Source organism: Poecilia mexicana, unplaced genomic scaffold (genome assembly GCF_051168715.1).
Source record: "Poecilia mexicana isolate PSO_F unplaced genomic scaffold, ASM5116871v1 scaffold_4, whole genome shotgun sequence".
NCBI lineage: Eukaryota > Metazoa > Chordata > Actinopteri > Cyprinodontiformes > Poeciliidae > Poecilia > Poecilia mexicana.
This window is the reverse complement of record NW_028263373.1, coordinates 30595167-30617867: the sequence shown is the minus strand read 5'-3', so window position 1 is coordinate 30617867 and position 22701 is coordinate 30595167. Positions and strand designations below refer to the sequence as shown.

Genomic DNA, 22701 nt, shown 5'->3' with positions numbered 1-22701 from the left:
TTATGACAATCTTGGAGCGTTCCGAGTTCTAAGATTATCGCTGCTATAATCGTTGCCGATCATCCTGCATTGTGTGGTGTGTTGCTAGGACGTCAGACCGCTCCGATCTAAAATCCCACATATTCAACATGTTAGATTGTCTCTTGGCCCTTTTATCCCAGCATGTTGGGTATTCCCTGACTGGGAGCGAGAACGCTGCCTGTTGACTGTGACAGGTAGCCAGTCAGAAATTTCGGTGACGGAAGCAAAAAGAGGAATCCCAAACAGCTGACATGGCGCAATTGAGAGCTTGGTTTAGCACATCGTGCAACGCATAGAGTGGCTGCTCCCGCAGTCTTTTATCCAATCTTTTCTTTTTGTTACGTCTTTTATCGCTTAAAATGAGTCCACGAACCATCTCTATTGCTTCTACATCGTTGGACATGTTTGTTACTCTAAATTCATGTATGGTATGTTTTACAGGATTTTCTTCTGGAATCCGGATGTTCATAAGTGAAATCGGTTCATGTTGCTCCTGCCTTGTGGCTGAACACGAACCGATCTAACCTGTTGTAATTTTATCAGCTCTGTGGTCACAGAGGTTTGGAGAATCGGCCGACAATTCTTAAATTATGCCGTGTAGCCAGACTTAAGACTCACAAGGTCTACTCATCTCCTCTCGACCACTGCCCAAACGCTCTCTGACTTTGGTCGCTATGGTAACGTTTACATAATCCCTTCAAAATAAGACACAGATGCGCCACAGAAATGAACATGTTACTTTCATGAAAATTTCAGATCACGATAACGACAAAAGCAATGGGAGCCCTGAGCTTGTTTCTCTGCAACGAGACGGTCCCATCTGGGAGACAGTGTCACCCGAAGTGTTGCTTAAATGCACAGGGTGCTTGGTCTTGAAGTATGGAAGCAGTTTTGAAGCTTCATTGCCTCATTAGCACCTACTGGGATAAATCCATCGTCCTGTCTCTTTCTGGGCCTTTTCCCCTTTGCAAAGAAACTTTCCAAAGACATCTGATCTGTTTCTTACTCATTTTTGCTGCTTGTGGGCTCAGCGTTGGCATGCAAAACGTAACCGAGAGAATACAGTTAAAGGATTTTCAAACTGAAATATCCTCCAGACTCAGATAATACATAAAACTGAAATATTTAATTATTTCTTGTGCGGCTTGGTACCTATCGGTCCGCGGCCCGGGGTTGGGGACGACTGATGTAGAGGGGTGAAAAATGAGCTCTTAGTAAATTAAAACAATAATTAAGAAAATAGGCACCCCAACATAATTTTTATTTTTGTATCTTTAATTTCTCTTTGTACTAAGTACTGTAGTGTCATTTTAGTTAGTCCTATGCAATTCCACACACAACCGCTAGGGGCGCTGCCACGTTGGTGGCATAGAAAAGATTGAGCACACAAGAAGAATAAATCTTCCGGTTAAATGAGAAGGAAGCTCAACGTGTGTGTCTCGTCTTTCCTATTCCACAGGTCAGTAAAAATGTGTTTTTATGAATATATATATGTTTCTTGGAAGAGTTGAGGAGGTCCTTGGATCAGCTGTCGACTAATGAGTCGCAAAGTTCGTCTTGTAATTGTTGTGTACGAGGGCGGGACTTGTTCTGGGGGCTGGTTGGAGCTAGTGCTAGCGGGCCTGTGCACGTGTGTGTGAGCTAGCTGAGGAGCTAGCTGACGGACAGCAGAGTTCATTTGAGCTTGTGTTTGGCACTTTTTGGGAGAGTTCTCACTCAAGGGACATTGTTCTGGTTTCTTTATTTTATAGATGTGATGTTTTTATTTTTTTTATTTTATTTTATGGGTTTGTTGAAAAACCTGATAAATCATATCTGTGTGAGGCTGAGCGCCGAGGCACAGTGTTGAAGAGGCATTGCGCCTTTTCAGTTTATATTGAAAGAGTGATTGGTTTAAAGTTATATTAGTCATTTCTGATGTAATGAAGTTAATAGTTATCTACTGAAGTATGTGATACCTGAAGCATGTTGCATATGAAGTATGTTTATAACACAAGAAGAATAAATCTTCCGGTTAAATGAGAAGGAAGCTCAACATGTGTGTCTCGTCTTTCCTATTCCACAGCATCACACGTTGAGGGAAGATCATCTAACACATTACCCTCAGCCATCCTAGGTTGCAGGGTAACACTGACCTATAACACAACCTCAGTGATCTTTGATTGTAGTTACACATCATTTATGATTATAGATACAAACATGATTACTACTTTGATTATTGTCAAAATTATCAACAAGTAATGCTGCTTACCAGTCATTTTACACTGTAGGTCAGTCACAAAATTTCTTAACTTCACGTAATATTTTGTTATTTCAACAGACCAATTTTTAAATACTCTTTAAATCTGGACTTCCCATGGGAGGGAGCCCAAACACCACCTTACTTGACAGTGCCACCCCTGCTCCTCCTTCTTTCTGTCCTTTAAACATGGTTGACCAAGAAGACTGATGTGTGTCCAAAAACAAAACGAATAAACCAGAGCTGCCAGTGGAGGCAGAAGCAGTTAAGGGACAGCAGTTATGATAAATTTGGCTTCACTGCACTATCATTGTTATGACAGACATTGATAATGAGAGGAAACAGATTTTACGTTAAAATCAGTTTCCTCTCAGTTTCCAGTGGTACCATGACTGAATAGCTGCTAAAGCTGCATATAAGTGTAGCACCCCATTGGTCTGTCCGCTAGACAAGAACTTAAACTGACTGGTGGGGTGGCTATTTGGTTTTGTTAATTTCTGGTAGATACCACGCAGGTTTACCTATGTTGAGTCAATACTTGTCTAATTATATCAACAAGTAATGGTACCTGTAGTAACACCTTTGATGTAACATAAATAACTCCAGACAACCAGTAGACAAAATAGTTTCTTTTAATACAAACTTGAAAAATAAATTCTTAGCTCCAGGTGAGGCTACACCCGGAATACCCAGAATTACCAAAAACTTAAATATGCCATTTTGCAATTAATTCCAGATGTTAAATGTCTCCTAAAATAAAATAAAGCTGTTTGAGCATTTTTTCTTTTCACCCCCTTATGTTTTACTCACTTTAACTTTTTGTTTCTTAAGAAAAACCCCTCCCTTTAGTTGTCGTTTTTCTATAACCAGAATTGAACTTTTGTCACTAGCAGAACTCCATACATTTAGCAAAAATTTAAAGTTCTATACACAATGTCACACATGGACCTATACTCTCACACACACACTGGCCGGTATTGGTCAAGGTTTTGGTTTCAGGCATGTTGACCTTATGGTGCGTTGCTGCTACGAAAATCCTCTTCTCCCCCTTTAAACAATAAAACCGACTCAGACCTGCTCGCTCAGCCAACATTTTCTCTGCCACGAGTTGCAGAACCACTCCTCAGTCTCGTTAGACCCAGTGTCGCCATGTTGACACATTCATCTCAGATCAGCCGCAGTTTTTCTCCATGCTTTTCACTTCAACACACTTCTGCCGGTATCCTAAACACACAGTGTTTACGATGCCGAATCCATAGCACAAGTTTCTGACTTATGTTTGATATACATAAGACCAACCTTGTAAATATTTTACAAGGTGAGTTCAACTCAGGCTCTTGATGCACCATGGGTTTCTGGCTTACACAGTTTCAAAAATACCAAAAGTCAAAAATGCAGTTCTTTGTTCCTGTATTCCATAGTCAGGCAAACAAGTTACAGGATTCACAGGATTCTTCTGCTTCTCCTGCTCTGATTCCTGCACCTGTTCTCTGAGTGGTAGACTGACTGAAGTCACTGGTAGACTGAGGACTGATGACTGGTAAAAAACCATATGACCACCCATGTGTATAATGAGCTACTATGTATTTATACTGTGAAACACCCATGTCCCAAACTGAAATTAATTAACTAATTAAGTGAATTACTAGCCAAAAACTTATTCTAAATAACTGAAATTAAACAAAAATTCTGATTATAAATCAACTAGAAAATAAGCAAATAAAAATGAACTAATCTAAATTCTAAGATTTAAGTTAAAATAGAGAAATAACTCCTACCATGGTACCATAAGTATCATGACTGCACACTTGCCCATAGATTAAAAAAAAAAAAAGAAAAAAGTAGGGAAACAGGCTAGGGCTGAAACGATTCCTCGAATGATTCGAGTACCTCGATTACTAAAATTCCTCGAGGAAAATTTACCTGCCTCGAAGATTCATTAATTTATGTTTTATTAGTTAGCGCACCGTGTTCTGGCCGGGACTTCATTTGCGTTGCGCGGAGCTCTCACTTCCGCCTCTGAGTTGTTGACAAAAGCTAAGTCTCAGCGGCATAAAGTCCAATCTTCAAGATTGGCCCCTGGGGATTTTATTGATTGATGTTAATGCCCAACTTTTTTTTATCGTTTTTGGGGAACCAATAAGCACTCCAGGCGGCATTTCCCGTATTTTCAAACCCAAAGCGTAACAGGTTAGGTGGCAAGGTGAGTTTAATTAATCTATTAAACTCACTGAAGATGAATACATAAACTAAAAGCTGGATTGTAGACATTTTTTATAAGCATATTTGTGAGCCTGCCTCTTTGTTATTACATTCAATATAATTTCAGATTTTTCTATAACTTTTCTTCTGGTTAACTTAGAAAGTGAGCTATTATTGTTACAGGTTAGTTTTCTAAACTACAAAAAAGCAACTGTTAGGGATGCTCAAATATGAAAAATTGGACTGATATTGATATCTGATAGTAACACCGGTATTATGCCAGATTTACCAATATTTCATTTTATAATTTTTTTTATCCGATTACTCGATTAATCGTAAGAATAATCGATAGATTACTCGATTACTAAAATATTCGTTTACAACAGCCCTAAAACAGGCCCTAGTGGCCCATATGCCAGACTAGCCCACTGGGAAATGTCCCAGGGTGACATTTCCATAAATACAATATTAAGATGATGAAGTGATCACTCTGTTTAAATTTTAAAACCTTTTGGCTAACGTTACTGTTCAAGAAAATGTTTTTCGTATTGACACCTTTAACATATTGTTTTTTTACATTCACTCTCACAGACTATTAATCTCTGTCTTTTCAGGGATGACGGACTTTCCTCCCATACTTGTTTGTGACTTGGCAGACCATATAGAGAGACACAAGGCTAATGACAGTCTACTCTTTTCACAGGAATTTCAGGTACATTTCTGTTACCTAAATGATGTTTTATATGGACGCATACACGCATATAGCATTTCTTTCCATCTTCACAATGACTTTGTGAAGATAGAAATTAATGACTTTCATTATTTTTTTTGTTCATTTCTATAGCCTAATCCTGACCATTACCCCTAACTCTAAGGTAGGAACATAGAACGACTGGTAAATCGAGAGCTTCGCCTTTTGACTCAGCTCTCTCTTCACCCTGACAGACCGGTACAGTGCCCGCTTCACAGCAGATGGTGCACCAATCCACCTGTCAATCTCCCCCTCCCTTCTTCCCTCATTCGTGAACAAGATCCCGAGATACTTAAACTCCTCCACTTGAGGCAGGACGACCCCCCTGACCCAGAGAAGGCACTCTACCCTTTTCCGGCTCAAGACCATGGCCTCGGATTTGGAGGAACTGATCCTCATCCCGGCCGCTTCACACTCGGTTGTGAACTGCTCCAGCAAGAGCTGCAGATTATGACCTGATGAAGCCAATAAGACCACAGGAGATTGAGCTTTTTCTGTTGCTGCTCCTGATTTATGGAATAACTTACAGATCTGCCCACAGCCTGGATCATTTTAAATCACTTCTTAAAACTCATTTTTACTCTGTGGCATTTAATTGATGTATTGTTTTGTGCTCTGTTTTGTCATTTGTGTTGTTGTTCTTGTACAGCACTTTGGTGCAGTTCTATACCTGTTTTAAAGTGCTATATGAATAAATTTGACATTGACATTGACATTAACACATCATCCGCAAAAACCAGAGATGCGATCCTAAGGCCACCAAAACGGATCCCCTCAACACTTCGGCTGCGCCTAGAATCGGTGACAAAGGGCAGCCTTAGCGGAGTCCAACTCTCACCGGAAACGAGCCAGACTTACTGCCGGCAATGCGGACCAGACTCTGACACTGGTCATACAGGGACCTGACAGCCCGTATCAAAGGGCCCGGTACCCCATACTCCCAGAGAACTCCCCACAAGGCCCCCCTAGGGACACGGTCGAACACCTTCTCCAAGTCCACAAAACACATGTAGACTGGTTGGGTGAACTCCCATGCACCCTCCAGGACCCTGCTGAGGGTGTAGAGCTGGTCCAGTGTTCCACGACCAGGACGAAAACCACACTGCTCTACCTGAATCCGAGGTTCGACTATCCGATGGACCTTCCTCTCCAGGACCCCTGAATAGACCTTGCAAGGGGAGCTTGAGCCCCTTGTGACCCCCTGTAATTGGAGCACACCCTCCGGTCCCCCTTTTTGAACATGGGGACCACCACCTCAGTCTGCCAATCCAGGGGAACTGTCCCCGATGTCCATGCGATATTTCAGAGTCGCGTGAGCCAACACAACCCTACAACATCCAGAGCCTGAAGGAACTCCGGGCGGATCTCATACACCCCAGGGGCCAATAAATTATTGGATAGTAATAAAAATACTAAGGCAAAATGGAACATTTTATCAGAAAAACTTCTAATAGTAACAATTACCCACAGTATTTTATAGATATTGACCAGAATATTACCAGTATAAAGAATGTTGTAAATAAATTCAATATTTTGTGAATATAGGACCCACACTTAGCAGAAAAAATACCTGTGATAAAAACAGTAACTTATTTAAATTATTTTGAGTGTAATGCAAGTCTAATGTCCCTTAACCCCATGCAATAGAAATAAATCTGTCATGATTGGTGGTGGTGGTGAATTGTGAGAGAAATGCAGGCTGGCCCAGGATGTCATAGGGAAGTGGGTTCAATGATGAGTAATCCACAAATGAACCGAAACCAACACAGGTTGCACAGGGAGCAACGGGGAAGACAGAGGGTGCAGCAAAACAGACAGCCGTAAGAGAGACGCACATATGACGAGAACCTGACGAAGGACAGAAACAACAGGTGGGGTTAAATACGCTGGGAAGGTAATCGGGGAACTGGACACAGGTGGGAACAATCAACAGGGAAGACAGAGACTCACAGGGGAACAGAACTAAATAAACACAGAAAAAAATCAAAAATAACACAGAAAACACAGATCGTCACAAAATCATTGATACTGTGAATAAATGTTAGAGTAAAGCATCCACTGACTGTGATGATCTCGACATGAAAACAGAGGGTAATTGAGGGCATGTCTAAATCATGATATCTTAATTGAAAAATTAGAACATTATGGAACTTGGGGAGTAGCTTTGAACTGAATGAGGAGTTATTTAAAGAGCAGAAAACAATTTGTAAAGATGGGAGATACTGAATCTGATTGTCTTGAGATTATGTGTCCGGTACCTCAAGTGTCAATATGGAAACAGTTTTATTTAACTTTTGTATAAACAACATAAGCAAAGTGTCTAATGAATTAAAATTTGTGTTATTTGCTGACGACACAAACATTCTAGTCTCTGGTGAAAACTTACAACTTCTTTCCATTATCGGCTCAGAAATCAGTAAATTAAAGAAATGGTTTGACAATAATAAATTATCACTAAATTTGGACAAGACTAAAATCAGGGTTTTTGGAAAGTGTTACCAAAAACCTCACATTCAAGATCAGAGTATCCCCTTTGACTCTACAAAGGGTATACATGAATATGTTTTTTGTACAATAATTGATGACAAAATTAGTTCTAAATCTCTTATTGAACATTTACAGAATAAACTGTGTAGAAACATCAGTCCTGGCTAAAGCTAGACATATTCTGAATAATAAATCCCTTCATGTTCTGGTGTGGGGAATTAATTACAAAAGTTCTTTACAACCTTTAGAATAATGTCAATTTTTATGAACCCACAAACCCATTATTCTTAAAATGTATAATTCCTAAATTTGAAGATTTGGTGGAATTTAAAATTGGTCAAATTATGTTTATGGCATCACAGAGAGGATATAGATTAAGGGGTTACTCAAACTTAAGGATTTGTAGTACATGCACAACATGAAAGAGCTTTTGTATGTCAGTTCATGGTGTAATATTACGGAACAAGTCAAATGAGGAGTTAATAGAAAGTAAAAAATGTAATACAATTTAAGAGGAAATACAAGGATTTCATTTCCACAAGATATAGAAATATGGGTGAGATCTAGCACAAATGATCTAAACATGTTTACATATGCAAGTCTTCTCCTTTTTTGTGCTTCAGACTATTGATCCAGGACAGCAGCTCACCTGGGAGCATTCTAATCTTGAGATCAACAGATCTAAGAACCGCTATGCAAATGTTATTGCTTATGACCACTCCAGGGTCGTCCTCACACTGGTGAATGGTAAGAAACATGGTTTTAAATTTTAAAGCTTAAAGATATTAAAGTGTAAATATCTGCTTTCAACTGCATGACAGTCATAGAAATAGAAAGCAAGTCATTAAAAAAGTCAAAAGAAAAAATGCTTCTTACAATGTGGTCCTTCCTATTTTTTCTTCCAGGAATTCCAGGGAGCAACTACATTAATGCCAACTATATAGATGGCTATAGGAAACAGAATGCTTATATCGCCACACAAGGGCCACTGCCAGAGACAATTTGTGATTTCTGGAGGATGGTGTGGGAGCAGAGGAGCTGCACAATTGTTATGATGACCCGTTTGGAGGAGAAGTCAAGGGTGAGCTTCTTGTGTTTTAATTACAGCATGTTCTTTGTGTTTTTTCTTCTTGTTTGTTTTTTTCCTCTTGTGTTCAGCATGTCATCAGTTGTCCACAGGAAAACTATGTGCATTCAGTGCTTTTTGCCTGAATAAGTAGAACACATACAAGAGTTATTACATAGCCTTTATTAAATTTCAACAATCTTTCTCATTGTGTAATGTGTTTTGTGCAAAGCTCTAGACCAGGGATCACCAACTCCAGTCCTCGAGGGCTACCATCCTGTAACTTTTAGATGCGTGTCTGGTCAAACACACCTGGATCAAATAAACTGCTCGTTTCCAGTCTATTGCAGAGAGGAATGAATGCTGGTGAGGGAATTCAGACATTTTGGAGCAGAGGTGAATCTAAAAGTTGCAGGATGGTAGCCTTTGAGGACTGCAGTTGGTGACCCCTGCTCTAGACTCTCGTCAGAATTAAGCGTTGGGGCTTGAAGAGACAATTTGCTGTAGTGAAATGGGAGAATAGGCAGGGTGCTGCATCTACATTTCAGTGGTACACTAAAGACTACAACCACTTGCAGAGTGATTGTAGTCTGAGTTTGAAATGAAGACTAACTTGACCAACTTGGCAAAAGTGTCTGCTACTTTAGGACAGCTATACACAGTTCTCCACAGAACCGGCCTTCTTATCGTCTGTGGTCATTCTAATGACCAACAGATCCTTTTACCCACACATCTACAGGTGCTGGTCATAAAATTAGAATATTGTGATAAAGTTCATTATTTTCCATAATGTCATGATAAAAATTAAATTGTCATATATTTTAGATTCATTGCACGCCAACTGAAATATTTCAGGTCTTTTATTGTTTTAATTTTGATGATTTTGGCAAACAGCTCATGAAAACCCAAAATCCCTGTCTCAAAAAATTAGAATATTATGAAAAGGTTCTCTGAACGAGCAATAAAAATAATCATCTGAATCAACAAAGTAACTCTAAACACCTGAAAAAGATTCCTGAGGCCTTTAAAAACTCCCAGCCTGGTTCGTTACTCAAAACCGCCATCATGGGTCAGATTGCTGACCTGACTGCTGTCCAGAAGGCCATCACTGACATCCTCAAGCAAGAGGGTGAGAAACAGAAAGAAATTTCTGAACGAATCGGCTGTTTGCAGAGTGTTATATCAAGGCACCTCAGTGGGAAGTCAGTAGGAAGGAAAAAGTGTGGCAGAAAACGCTACACAACGAGAAGAGGTGACCGGACCCTGAGGAAGATTGTGGAGAAGGGCCAATTCCAGACCAAATTAAATTTTCATCTCCATAAAACTTTCCAGCAGATGGAAGCATGAAGTGCTCCAAAATCTTCTGATAGCTGCTGCATTGATCCTGCCCTTGATAAAACCCAGTGGACCAACACCAGCAGCTGACATGGCACCCAGACCATCACTGACTGTGGGTACTTGACACTGGACTTCTGGCATTTTGGCATTTCCTTCTCCCCAGTCTTCCTCCAGAGTCTGGCACTTTGATTTCCGAATGACATGCAAAGTTTGCTTTCATCCGAAAAAAGTACTTTGGACCACTGAACAACAGTAGTCCAAAGTGCTGCTTCTCTGTAGCCCAGGTCAGGCGCTTCTGCCGCTGTTTCTGGTTCAAAAGTGGCTTGACCTTTGACCTGGGGAATGCGGCACCTGTAGCCCATTTCCTGCACACGCCTGTGCACAGTGGCTCTGGATGTTTCTACTCCAGACTCAGTCCACTGCTTCCCCCAAGGTCTGGAATCGGCCCTTCTCCACAATCTTCCTCAGGATCCGGTCACCTCTTCTCGTTGTGTAGCGTTTTCTGCCACACTTTTTCCTTCCTACTGACTTCCCACTGAGGTGCCTTGATATAACACTCTGCAAACAGCCGATTCGTTCAGAAATTTATTTCTGTTTCTCACCCTCTTGCTTGAGGATGTCAGTGATGGCCTTCTGGACAGCAGTCAGGTCAGCAATCTGACCCATGATTGCGGTTTTGAGTAACGAACCAGGCTGGGAGTTTTTAAAGGCCTCAGGAATGTTTTTCAGGTGTTTAGAGTTACTTTGTTGATTCAGATGATTATTTTTATTGCTCGTTCAGAGAACCTTTTCATAATATTCTAATTTTTTGAGACGGGGATTTTGGGTTTTCATGAGCTGTTTGCCAAAATCATCAAAATTAAAACAATAAAAGACCTGAAATATTTCAGTTGGTGTGCAATGAATCTAAAATATATGACAATTTAATTTTTATCATGACATTATGGAAAATAATGAACTTTATCACAATATTCTAATTTTATGACCAGCACCTGTATATACTTTATTAGAAGTATTATATTTAAAATGTATAGAGTAAGGAAAAGCTATTATCCAAATTATCCTTTTAAGACCTGAGACTCGGGCTACTTCTTTCTGCATAGCTATCTTCTACCTTTCCAGGTGGGACACACCATCTCTTCAGGCAACCCCTCTCAACGTCAGTGCATGTATGCATTGATCTAAAGAGGAAAATAAGACAACAAACTGGAAAAATATATCTTAATACAAGATAAGTGTGTGGAGAATTTCCTCCATGCTTCTTCTGTGAAGTTGCAACTGAGTTGCTTATTTTTTTCTTCTTGTGTTCAGCATATCATCCATTATCCACAGGAACATATTCAGTCCCTTTTGCCTGAATGAGTAGTTAAACCTAAATTGAGTATCCATCTTTCATTTTTCACAGATTTTTTTGGTTTTACAACTCACAATTTCTCCATGAGAAAGGAGTGGTTCAGACTGTTGCCTATGTCTGTTTTGCTTGGTGGATATGAGATATTGGAACAATTCAGTGCTTGCTACTTCAAATTAAAAAACCCTTTTAATTTTTGATAGGTTAAGATATTTTATATTGTAAGGAATGTTAAACTTTATTAGACTATAAGCTTGGTTTTGTATTTTTTATTTTAGTTTTCCAAGCCTAAGTTAGATCTAAGGCTACACAGCAAATTCAAAAGTGTTAGATTTCCAGTGAAAGTGTTGTATGTTAAAAATACAGTGTTAATTCAACAACATGAGTGTTAGTGTTAGTTTCCCTAACACTCACTAAAGAGTTCCAAAGAGTTAAACAAAAAAGCAATCCATTCCAGTGTTGATTTCTAAATTAACATCAGACAGTCCCTCCCACAATTGTAACATATTTGTGACATCACATCAGGGAAGGAGCAGGGTAGGGTGGGGGGTTGCAGCAGGCCCATAGCCTGGACCTACTGGGGGCCCAGATAGGAGGCAGAACATGCCTTCACAGATCCAATTTTTTTTATCACATCTGACAAGAACTGTAAAAGGAGAGTCCTGTCCTGTTAAAAAGTGTGCACAATATCCATCCATCCATCCATCCATCCATCCATCCATCCATCCATCCATTTTCTTCCGCTTATCCGGGATCGGGTCGCAGGGGCAGCAGCTTCAGAAGGGAGGCCCAGACTTCCCTCTCCCCAGCCACTTCTTCCAGCTCCTCCAGGGGAACCCCAAGGCGTTTCCAGGCCAGCCGAGAGACATAGTCCCTCCAGCGTGTCCTGGGTCTTCCTCGGGGCCTCCTCCCGGTGGGACGTGCCTGGAACACCTCACCAGGGAGGCGTCCAGGAGGCATCCTTACCAGATGCCCGAGCCACCTCAACTGGCTCCTCTCTACGTGGAGGAGCAGTGGCTCTACTCTGAGTTCCTCCCGGATGACCGAGCTTCTCACCATATCTCTAAGGGAGAGCCCAGCCATCCTGCGGAGGAAACCCATTTCGGCCACTTATATCCGTGATCTCGTTCTTTCGGTCATGACCCAAAGTTCATGACCATAGATGAGGGTAGGAATGTAGATCGACCGGTAAATTGAGAGCTTCGCTTTTTGACTCAGCTCTCTCTTCTTCACCATGACGGATCGGTACAGCACCCGCTTCACGGCAGACGCTGCCCCAATCCGTCTGTCGATCTTCCTACTCCCTTCTTCCCCCATTCATGAACAAGATCCCCAGATACTTAAACTCCTCCACTTGAGGCAGGACGACCCCCCTGACCCGGAGAAGGCACTCTACCCTTTTCCGGCTCAAGACCATGGCCTCGGATTTGGAGGCACTGAGCCTCATCCCGGCCGCTTCACACTCGGCTGCGAACCGCTCCAGCGAGAGCTGCAGATCACATTCTGATGAAGCCAACAGGACCACATCATCCGCAAAAAGTAGAGATGCGATCCTAAGGCCACCAAAACGGATCCCCTTAACACCTCGGGTGCGCCTAGAAATTCTGTCCATGAAAGTAATGAACAGAATCGGTGACAAAGGGCAGCCTTAGCGGAGTCCAACTCTCACCGGAAACGAGCTAGACTTACTGCCGGCAATGCGGACCAGACTGACACCGGTCATACAGGGACCTGACAGGCCGTATCAAAGGGCTCGGTACCCCATACTCCCAGAGTTCCTCCCGGATGGCCTGAGAACTCCCCACAAGGCCCCCCTAGGGACACGGTCGAACACCTTCTCCAAGTCCACAAAACACATGTAGACTGGTTGGGCGAACTCCCATGCACCCTCCAGGACCCTGCTGAGGGTGTAGAGCTGGTTCAGTATTCCACGACCAGGACGAAAACCGCACTGCTCTACCTGAATCCGAGGTTGACTATCCGACGGACCCTCCTCTCCAGGACCCCTGAATAGATCTTGCAAGGGGAGCTTGAGAGTGTGACCCCCTGTAATTGGAGCACACCCTCCGGTCCCCCTTTTTGAACATGGGGACCACCACCTCAGTCTGCCAATCCAGGGGAACTGTCCCCGATGTCCATGCGATATTTCAGAGTCGCGTGAGCCAACACAACCCTACAACATCCAGAGCCTGAAGGAACTCCGGGGCGGATCTCATACATCCCAGGGTACCTGCCACCGAGGAGCTTTTTGACCACCTCGGCGACCCGTCCCCAGAGATTGGAGAGCCCAACCCAGAGTCCCCAGGATTAGCTTCCTCAACAGAAGGCATGTTGATGGGATTGAGGAGGTCTTCGAAGTATTCCGCCCACTGGCCCACAACGTCCCGAGTCGAGGTCAGCAGCACACCATCCCCACTATAAACAATGTCGGTCCTGGACTGCTTCCCCCTCCTGAGATGCCGGATGGTGGACCAGAATCGCCTCAAAACCATACACAAGTCTTTTCTCCATGGCCTTTCCAAACTCCTCCCACGGGTTTTTGCCTCAGTGACCACCTGAGCCACATGCCACTTCGCCCGCCGGTACCCATCACCTGCATCTGGAGTCCCACAGGCCAAAAAGGCCCAACAGCATCCCTCACTGAATGGAGGTACAGAACATGGTCCATTCAGACTCAATGTTCCCCACCTCCCCCAGAACGTGCTCGAAGTTCTGCCGGAGATGGGAGTTAAAACCCCATCTCACAGGGGACTCCGCCAGACATTCCCAGCAGACCCTCACTACACATTTGAGCCTGCCAGGTCTGACTGGGTCTGACCCTAACCTACTTGTACAATACCCAAGTAGGTTATATAGTAGGGTGATCCATCGCTGACTCATGGTTGCTAAAAACTTTACCAGACTGACTGATCTTAGTGACATAGTGGGTGTAAAATATTGAATAAAATGTTGTGCTACATAACTGGCTTTATTTTTACTCTGACATTTAACTTTATGACACACAAAACTACAAATGAATCTTCCTTATTGTCTCCAGGTGCATTCTGGGTAAAGCTTGTCAGCAACGTCATCATCAGTCACTTGGCAACAAATGGCAAACTAGCTAGAGCATTTCTACAAACTACGTTAACATGTTTTGAATTTGTGTTGTTTCATCATTAGTGACCAGTAGCCTGATGTTTCTGTTCTTCCCTTGGTTTGTTGTACTTCATGTCAGATGGACTTGACATAGTCGCTCTCTGTGGTGATGAAACTTGTTAGCTCCACTTTTGCAGGCATGTCCATGTGTGTAAAGTTAAATTATCATGAGTTTTATTATTTGGGCCTGGTCATTAGCCCCGCCCCCCAGCCCACGCCGTCTTGTTCCGCTGCTCCGTTACATGTTTGCCTGAGCAGCGGAGGCAGCAGTATGACGTCTTGTCTGGAGCTTATTATAACAAGGTAAGTTCTTTGTTAAAATGATCATGTTTTTGACTATTTTTTATGGAGACATTATTTTTCTGCAATTCATATACATAGTTCACTTAATGTACGTTTATTTGTTTGGATATAAGGGTATATACGACTGTTTATTATCTTAACCGAGCTGTCAGGAAAATCTGGAGGCCATTTGAGTTAACATTATTTAGCTGCGTGGTCGTTTTCTTTAAGATTTTGGCTGTAGACTGCAAAATGGGGGAGTGCCTGAGCTGGACCATTGACTTGATCTAAGCCACAGGTGTCGAACTCCAGTCCTGGAGGGCCACTGTCCTGCAACATTTAGATGTGCCGCTGCTGCACCACACCTGAATAGAATAATTAGGTGATTAGCAGGACTCTGGAGAACGTATCTACACAATGAGGAGGCAATTAAGCCATTTGACTCTGGTGTTTTGTACCTGTGGCATATCTAAAAACTGCCAAAATGTTGTTTTTTTTATTAGTAGTATGTCATGTTGGTGACTGAGGCCTGTTATGATGACTTCAACACATTTCTTCAGACAGGTTGGCATGACTTTTAATGCTGTCCAAAAATGTTTCTATAAGCTGTCTAACTTCTTTCGTAATTATTTCTGACTTTTTTATGCTTTATCTTGTAAACCAGGTGGGCAGAGTAATTTGAATGAATATGACGGTGACACACAGGGGTGAGTCTGATTAGTTTTGCTCACACTTCTTTTTAAAATATTTATTTATTATCCTAATGTTTCTGCTACATTTCCTGTTTTTCCTTCCAGGCTCGAAGTCTTCCTCCTTCATGTTGGTAAAAACAAGAGCAGCACCAAAGCCACTTCACCATCAGTGTCTTCCAATGGCCGCTTGGAAGACATGGCCGCTTCCAATGAACTTTCAAAGCACACTTCACCTTCAGTGCAAAGTACAAAGTGCAAAGAATGTATGACCTTTGTTGTGTATTGCTGTCAGTGCTGTTTGATGTTGTTTTGAAATAAAAGTAGATTATATACTGCAAATGGTGCTGCTGTTTTTGTAACATCTAATGTGGCATCTAATGTCTTTTAAAACGAATTTGGGGATTATTGATGGCCAGTAGTTTCTGGGAAAAAAGGTTTTAATTGCTCTAGTGGCTTTTATTTGGTAGTAAATTGACAAAAAAAAAGTGGGTAATGAGAGAAGGGGAAGACCGGGAAGTGAACCCACATTGAAAACTAGAGTCTCCATATGTGGGTTGTGCTTAACCCCTGCGCCACCACAGCACACCCTGCCAGTAGTATTTTAAAACTCAGATTTCTATGTTAATATATTTTACACCGTTCTGTGTTAGATTAACATGTTCATAGTGTTAACTTTTGACAAAATACAATAGTGTTGAGTAAGTCAACACTGATGTGTGTTTAATTTCAACTACTGTGAGTGTTGATTCAACTGTATCACAAATAACACTTTCAAAAGTGTAATTTCTACACCATCCAGAGTGGACCAATATAGACACTTTCAAAGTGTTGACCTCAACTCTGTAGGAGTTGACTGAACACTTCCAAATTTGCTGTGTAAGCATTAAGGTAAAACTAAAAAATAGAGCAAATATACAAAATGGAAACAGAGCTACGGATAAGAATACTTTCTGTATAAAGAAACGTAAAAAAGTGAATAGCAGGAGACGGAAAAGTTGTGGGCAGCATTAGCTCAGCTGATGCCTTCCTCCAGGAAGCCACCAAACAGAACTCCTGTCCAACTTCAGCTAAACTCCAGTTAAAGATAAAAAAAAGAAATAAAACGTAAAGATAAAATAACAAATAATGCCAATTTGATAATTCAGATCCAGATGCAAAAAAAAAGTTCTGAAATTTATTGAAATTTTCCAAATTTCACAAATCAATAAGATTTCACAAATGTTTTATTTATTCTGCTATTAGTGCAGAATAATCTAGTTAGGTTTGAAATGCCTGGGTGTTGTAGGTTTTAAAATACAACACATTAAAAAAAATCAAGATAGTGAAAAATTAAGAGTAATCGCCCTTCAGCTATTTTCCGAATTAGAAGCTACATTCGGAAGCTAACTTCAGCTTCAACTGATAGCTACTCGTTGGGCACTATATATCTATAGATATACATCTACCTATAGATATATAGATAGATATCTATATAGGTATCTGTGTGTATATTATATATATATATATATATATATATAAATAACATCATTACACAGATAATCAAAACACTTAAGGTTTATATAGTTTATATATAAACCTTAGTTTATATCTTTGTAAGATTGTCCCTGTTAGCTACGTCAGACATATGAGGCACTATGGTGAATACAAGCAATTTATTAACTTACCTTTGAAGCTATTGTGAAGTTTGACACATCCAGCTTAAATCCTTTGTTGTTCAGGACGTCTGAATAATTCTATAATTATTCAGTCCTGCAATGATCAAGGAGCCATTGTTAACATAGTGTTGCCTGCGCCCCGGAAGTAGTCTATGTGGCAAAGAAATGTGAAAGTGCTAAAACAGAAGTCTGTTGCTATTCACAAGAGCAGAGAGGTTTGCAAGTGGAGATTTGATCCAAACAGAGACAAGATTTGAGAAAGTACAGTGAATATTTGAAAAAGAGCAGAAGCTTGGAGTTCAAGCATTGCAAATTTTGAGAAGACAGACATGAAGTCCTGCTTTCAAACTGAAAATGTGTGCTCTCGAATTATGGCAGAAAAATTGCCCCATATTTTGTTAGCTCCAATTCTGGTCTCTTCAGTCAGGTGTTTACAGTTATTGTTATTGTTTGTTGTCAAATGTCATTGATCTTTGTGCTAATATATGAACAGTTAATATGAACCCTAACTCATGAAGAGCTGTCATAGGGATTTTCATGTTGCTTGCTTAGCCACCATTTTCTCAATGTGCTAATCCTCAGCTTTGTGTTAAAAAAAAACACTTAAGCAAGTAGTTGTCTGCTGAAGTTGGCCAATCTGAGACAGAAAGCAATAGAACACCATTATTTTTAAAGTAGATAAAATACAATTGACCAGGTAACCTTAATGCTTACCCGGTCAATTGAAGTGGCATTGTGCATCCTCTTGATTACTGACAAATGTGTCCTTTAATTGTTTAACCAGTTAAAGAGCTCACAGACACACAAGGTGCACACTAGTTGCACATGATGCAAACACCATAAAACAGATTTACGGTACTGTTTTCTCTTGTGGTGTAGCTATTGAAATGTTGGACATGTTGCAGAGAGTGGGGCATGAATAAAATTACCAGATTTTGCAACAAATCACTGGGATGTTGTGTCTTTAGCTTAGCAACAACTTAAATGCACTGCAAGCAACACAGTACAAATAGTTCTGCTTCTTCTTTTTATATATAGATGTTTTGCGGTTTGCTATTGACTGTTTTTAAATGACAGTTGTTGATATAAGACAAAATGTGTGCTTGCTTTTCATTATCCTCTGTATGCAGGTTAAGTGTGACAAATACTGGCCTAGTCGTGGTACAGAGACGTATGGAACGATTCATGTGACCATACTGGAAACTTTGGAACTGGCAACTTATGTCACACGAATATTCAGCCTTTACAAGGTAAATGCATTTTATGTATTTTAAGTTTGAATATTTTGTCGTCTTTTCTTGACGAGGAGCATGACTTCCAAAAGTCACTTCATAAAAACGTAATTTCCAATAAAAAACAAATTAAAAATAAAGATGATTGGATATGGTTAAAGAATATTCAATTTGGTTTATATATATAGCACTAATTCACTAGTGTCATCTCAAGGCACCTTACAAAAAAGTCATTTCAATTCAATAACATGTACATTCCAATTGATCCTATTTATCAAACAGTACATTAAGCTGAGTTAATTATTCAAATTAGTTAGAAAAGTTTTTGATCTAAGGAAAGTCATTGGTAACACTTTATTTGAAGGGGGGTGAATAAGACTGACATGACACTGTCATAAACATGACATAACACCTGTCATGAACATGAATAAGCCTTCATGAATATTTATGACTGTTGTCATAAAGCGTCATTCGGTAAATTATGACACTTTTAATACGAAGTTGACATTATTCAAAATGTCTTTGTTATGACAACTTGACATTAACCAAGAAATCATTACTGTTTAAACTTTACCTTTAATAACATAAAGATACCTAATTTTTAAAGTGCAATCAGTAATACTTTTATAACACATTTATATCAGTAATGACTTCTTGGTTCAAATAAAGTGTTACCAAGTCATTGATTTGTAGTATTCACTGCACAATTCCTGCACTGTTGTTCCAGTTTTCACTGGAACAACAGTGCAGGGTTGTTCAATAGTACAATAATGACAACAGTACAATATTGTCATTAGGCTCAGACCTAATGACAATAGGCTCAGACCTATTGTCATTAGGCCTGAGCAGCAGAAAAGCCGAAAAGGGTCATGTGATAAAAAACATTTTCAACCAAATCAGTATGTCTTGATTACAAACAGAATAACCTGGGTTTGCAACAAATTATCACTAAAACCCATTATGCTGTTACTGTAGAGTATATTGTACATTTCTATAAACTTCATGTGTGCAATATTCAAATAAATGTAGACTTAGAACAAGCTAAGTCTCCTTTTTAACTTGACATCAAAAGCGAATATCTCTGTGCTGTAAACAGAATGAATCATGTGAGAAACGAGAAGTGCAACAGTTGCAGTTTCTGTCCTGGCCCGATCATGGAGTGCCTGAGCACCCTACCACAGCACTGGCCTTTCTTCATAGAGCTAGAGCATATAATTCACCAGATGCTGGTCCTATGGTGGTTCATTGCAGGTAAGCTAATTTTTTTTTTCATCAGTGAAGTTTTGAACACTAATTCTTGTTGAAATATCTGAATTTCCTCAATTTCTTTTGTTCTTTGTAACCTGCTCCATGTTCTGTATTAGTTTATGTGTTTCCAATCACAAATGACTCATGTTAGCCTGACTATAAGTCGGTGTGACCCAGGACAGCCAATCGCTACAATGTAACTAGGACGATAACTACAGTGCAGGGCATTCTCTGCTTTTAGGGTTAATGGAGGTGTTGTTGGTTGTCATGGCAGCAGGTCTGCGTACTGACAGAGAGAGTTTATATCTCTCTTGGTACTCTTGATATATATATATATATATATATATATATATATAATATATATATATCAAAGGAGAATACATATTTTACATATCAAAATATCAATTTTCTCACCTTTACTTTAAGCAATATTTATAGAAATCGGGTAAGAAATAAGGGCGCCACGATCATTTTGTGACAGATTACTGCTCATTCCGAATTAAAGCAGTATGGTTTGGCAGACATAACTAGCTGGGTAGTAATGGTGCATGCAGGAGCATCGCTAGAATTAGTGGCTAATAGGCGATATCCAAATTAGTTATGTTTATCAATGTAGAAATTCTACAACTGCTAAAATCTGACACTGCTCCTGTTTTGTTTATATTTTGTGAAGGAAGTTACGCTGGTCTTCTTCAGAGGTTTTGTGTCAATTCCTTCAGTAGTTCCTCAGGATTTCTCCCAGAAAACTTGCTAAACCCGGTGGTCAGGGCGCCAAGGCAGTCCACCGTGTTTTTGTTGACAGAAAATGTAAAAATATCATTGGGTAACTATATGTTACGGGAAAACATCGCCAGTGAAATGGTATTTAAACCCACAATTAGTCTTAAAAACAACTAATCAAAAAATACAATTCAAATTAATATCAATTATTTGCACTTCTGTTTAATCCAAATTAAGTCAATGACTCCATAAGGTCCCCCAGGAATTCAGGGCCCCATAAATAATAATATTTTAATGCAAATTACAGATACATAAATGTAACATTTGTTTATTACAATTATAAATGCTGCAGAATTTGATTTAATGGTTTCAGCATAGATAATTTAAACATTTTAAATTGGTTAACATTTAAATTTAAGATTTTAAGGAGCTGGAAAGTTTTCTTTGTAAAAGTTCAAAGAGCAATCTTCATGGTTAGATTGTTTTGTTACCATTAGAGGTGTGCCGATCGATCGGTCACCGATCACAATCGGGCCGATTTTCGTGAAAAAGTGCATGATCGGTGATCGGCGATCATTGTCTCTTTTACCGATACCGATCACCTGCTTCTCATTTCCAACCTGCCTGTGCAGCTGGTCTCCTCTTTCTTTCACTCTGCGCAAACGCGCAGCAACAAATCCTAAGCGATGTGGAACTATAACGCACTGAGTGAATGGGGAAGTTTGCGTGTTGCGGCGGAAAATTGAAGCAGGTCAAAATGCATCAACACGACGAATCTAGTATGGAATAAAAACAAAGCCATACTTGACGGAGATTGGCTACATCGAGGCTCACTGCAGTAAAAAAGACATACGGAGCGATCAGATAGCAGGTAAAGCAGCGCACAGCTACAAACACTCACCCGGATTAGCATGACGGTCAGAAAGCTAAACAAATAACCCGCGAAATTATTTAAGTCTTCGAGCTGCGATGTAAGACGCTGGTTCTGCTCTCGCTGTTGAACCACTGCTACGCTACAGGTAGTAATATTTGACAGACGGAGCTTCGCTTCTGCTCCACCTGGTAGTGACTCTCACACCGAACCTGCTTAAAGCTGCAGCATCTAACTTAAAAAATAAATTTTACATATGTATTAAAACTTTCGCTGTCCTAACATGAGACAGATAATCTCTGAAAAAATAATCGATCTCCTCCCTGTTCTGCATAATTACTCCGCTCAGTCAGAAACAGCCAATCAGAGCTAGCAGTAATCAGCTAGCCGCCATGCTATCAGGAAGTTTTCATTCAGTAACTCTGGATTGTTTATTGTAATGGATCCTGTTTTTGCCTTTGAATGTTAAGTTTTATACTTGAATTTTTTTGGCAATGTTGAGAGGTTTTATTTTGGCTATTTGTATTATTTAGCCTCTTCAGAGCCTTCATATGTTATCAGTCTGTTAAAGATAGTTTTATCAATAGCAGTACAATTTGCACAATGCCTGTTTTGTTTAGTTTTCTTCTTGGAAAAAGTTATTAAAAACAAGTTTTTGTCTAAATTAAGGTGAATTCATGGTTCCTTTTTCCACATAATGTAACCAGTAGTGTTTATGATAATAATAATTATGTGATCGGTATCGGTGATCGGTATCGGTGTATCGGCCCTCATGGGTGATCGGTATCGGTATCGGGAGGAAAAAACCTGATCGGCACATCCCTAGTTACCATAGCTACAATTTGATGCTATGAGTTTAATCTTTGAGTTTGAGCTCTGTTTGTTCACAAATACAAATTAATAAATTGCAATTGTCACTTATTGCTTTTTAGATTGGCCAATTAAACTACTCCTCCTCTCCCAAATTTAACTAAATCTAACACAGAAGCTGGTAGAAGTGCTGATGATTTTAGCAGCAAGAGGGGCCCCAAAGTCAAATTCTTCTCAAGGCCTCATACAGCCTTGGACCGGCCCTGCATGATGAGTTCTGCTGCACTACGCAGAGATGCGCAACAAACGGGAGATTTAATTCAACGCTGCTAATGTGGCTTGAGTAGCTCTTCCATTTCGTGTCTGTTGAGTTTTTAACAGACAGAAACTATTTTGTTTGCTCAAGTTTATGGGACAAGTTTTTCAGATGTCTGCGCGCATTATATCTGGCTGACTAAGTAGACAAAGCATTTGGTATGACTTGATGAATCATGTAATTGAAAAAAAATAAAAAATAAAATAAAAAATTAAATTACCATGATGCGTGACTACGAGGCTATAAATGCATAAACTATAAACCTATATTTTAGAAATAAAT

General features: G+C 40.1%; 1 protein-coding gene across 1 annotated transcript in view; it reads left to right on the top strand.

The window, feature by feature from the left end:
• The window catches only part of ptprfa (protein tyrosine phosphatase receptor type Fa), a 151841-nt gene that overhangs the window by 96040 nt on the left and 33100 nt on the right, over positions 1–22701 (top strand). The window contains exons 23-27 of the mRNA XM_088005297.1: positions 5077–5174; positions 8324–8447; positions 8606–8781; positions 18353–18472; positions 19551–19705. Of these exons, the coding sequence (XP_087861423.1) occupies positions 5077–5174; positions 8324–8447; positions 8606–8781; positions 18353–18472; positions 19551–19705 (673 nt within the window). The remainder of the gene's footprint in view (positions 1–5076; positions 5175–8323; positions 8448–8605; positions 8782–18352; positions 18473–19550; positions 19706–22701) is intronic.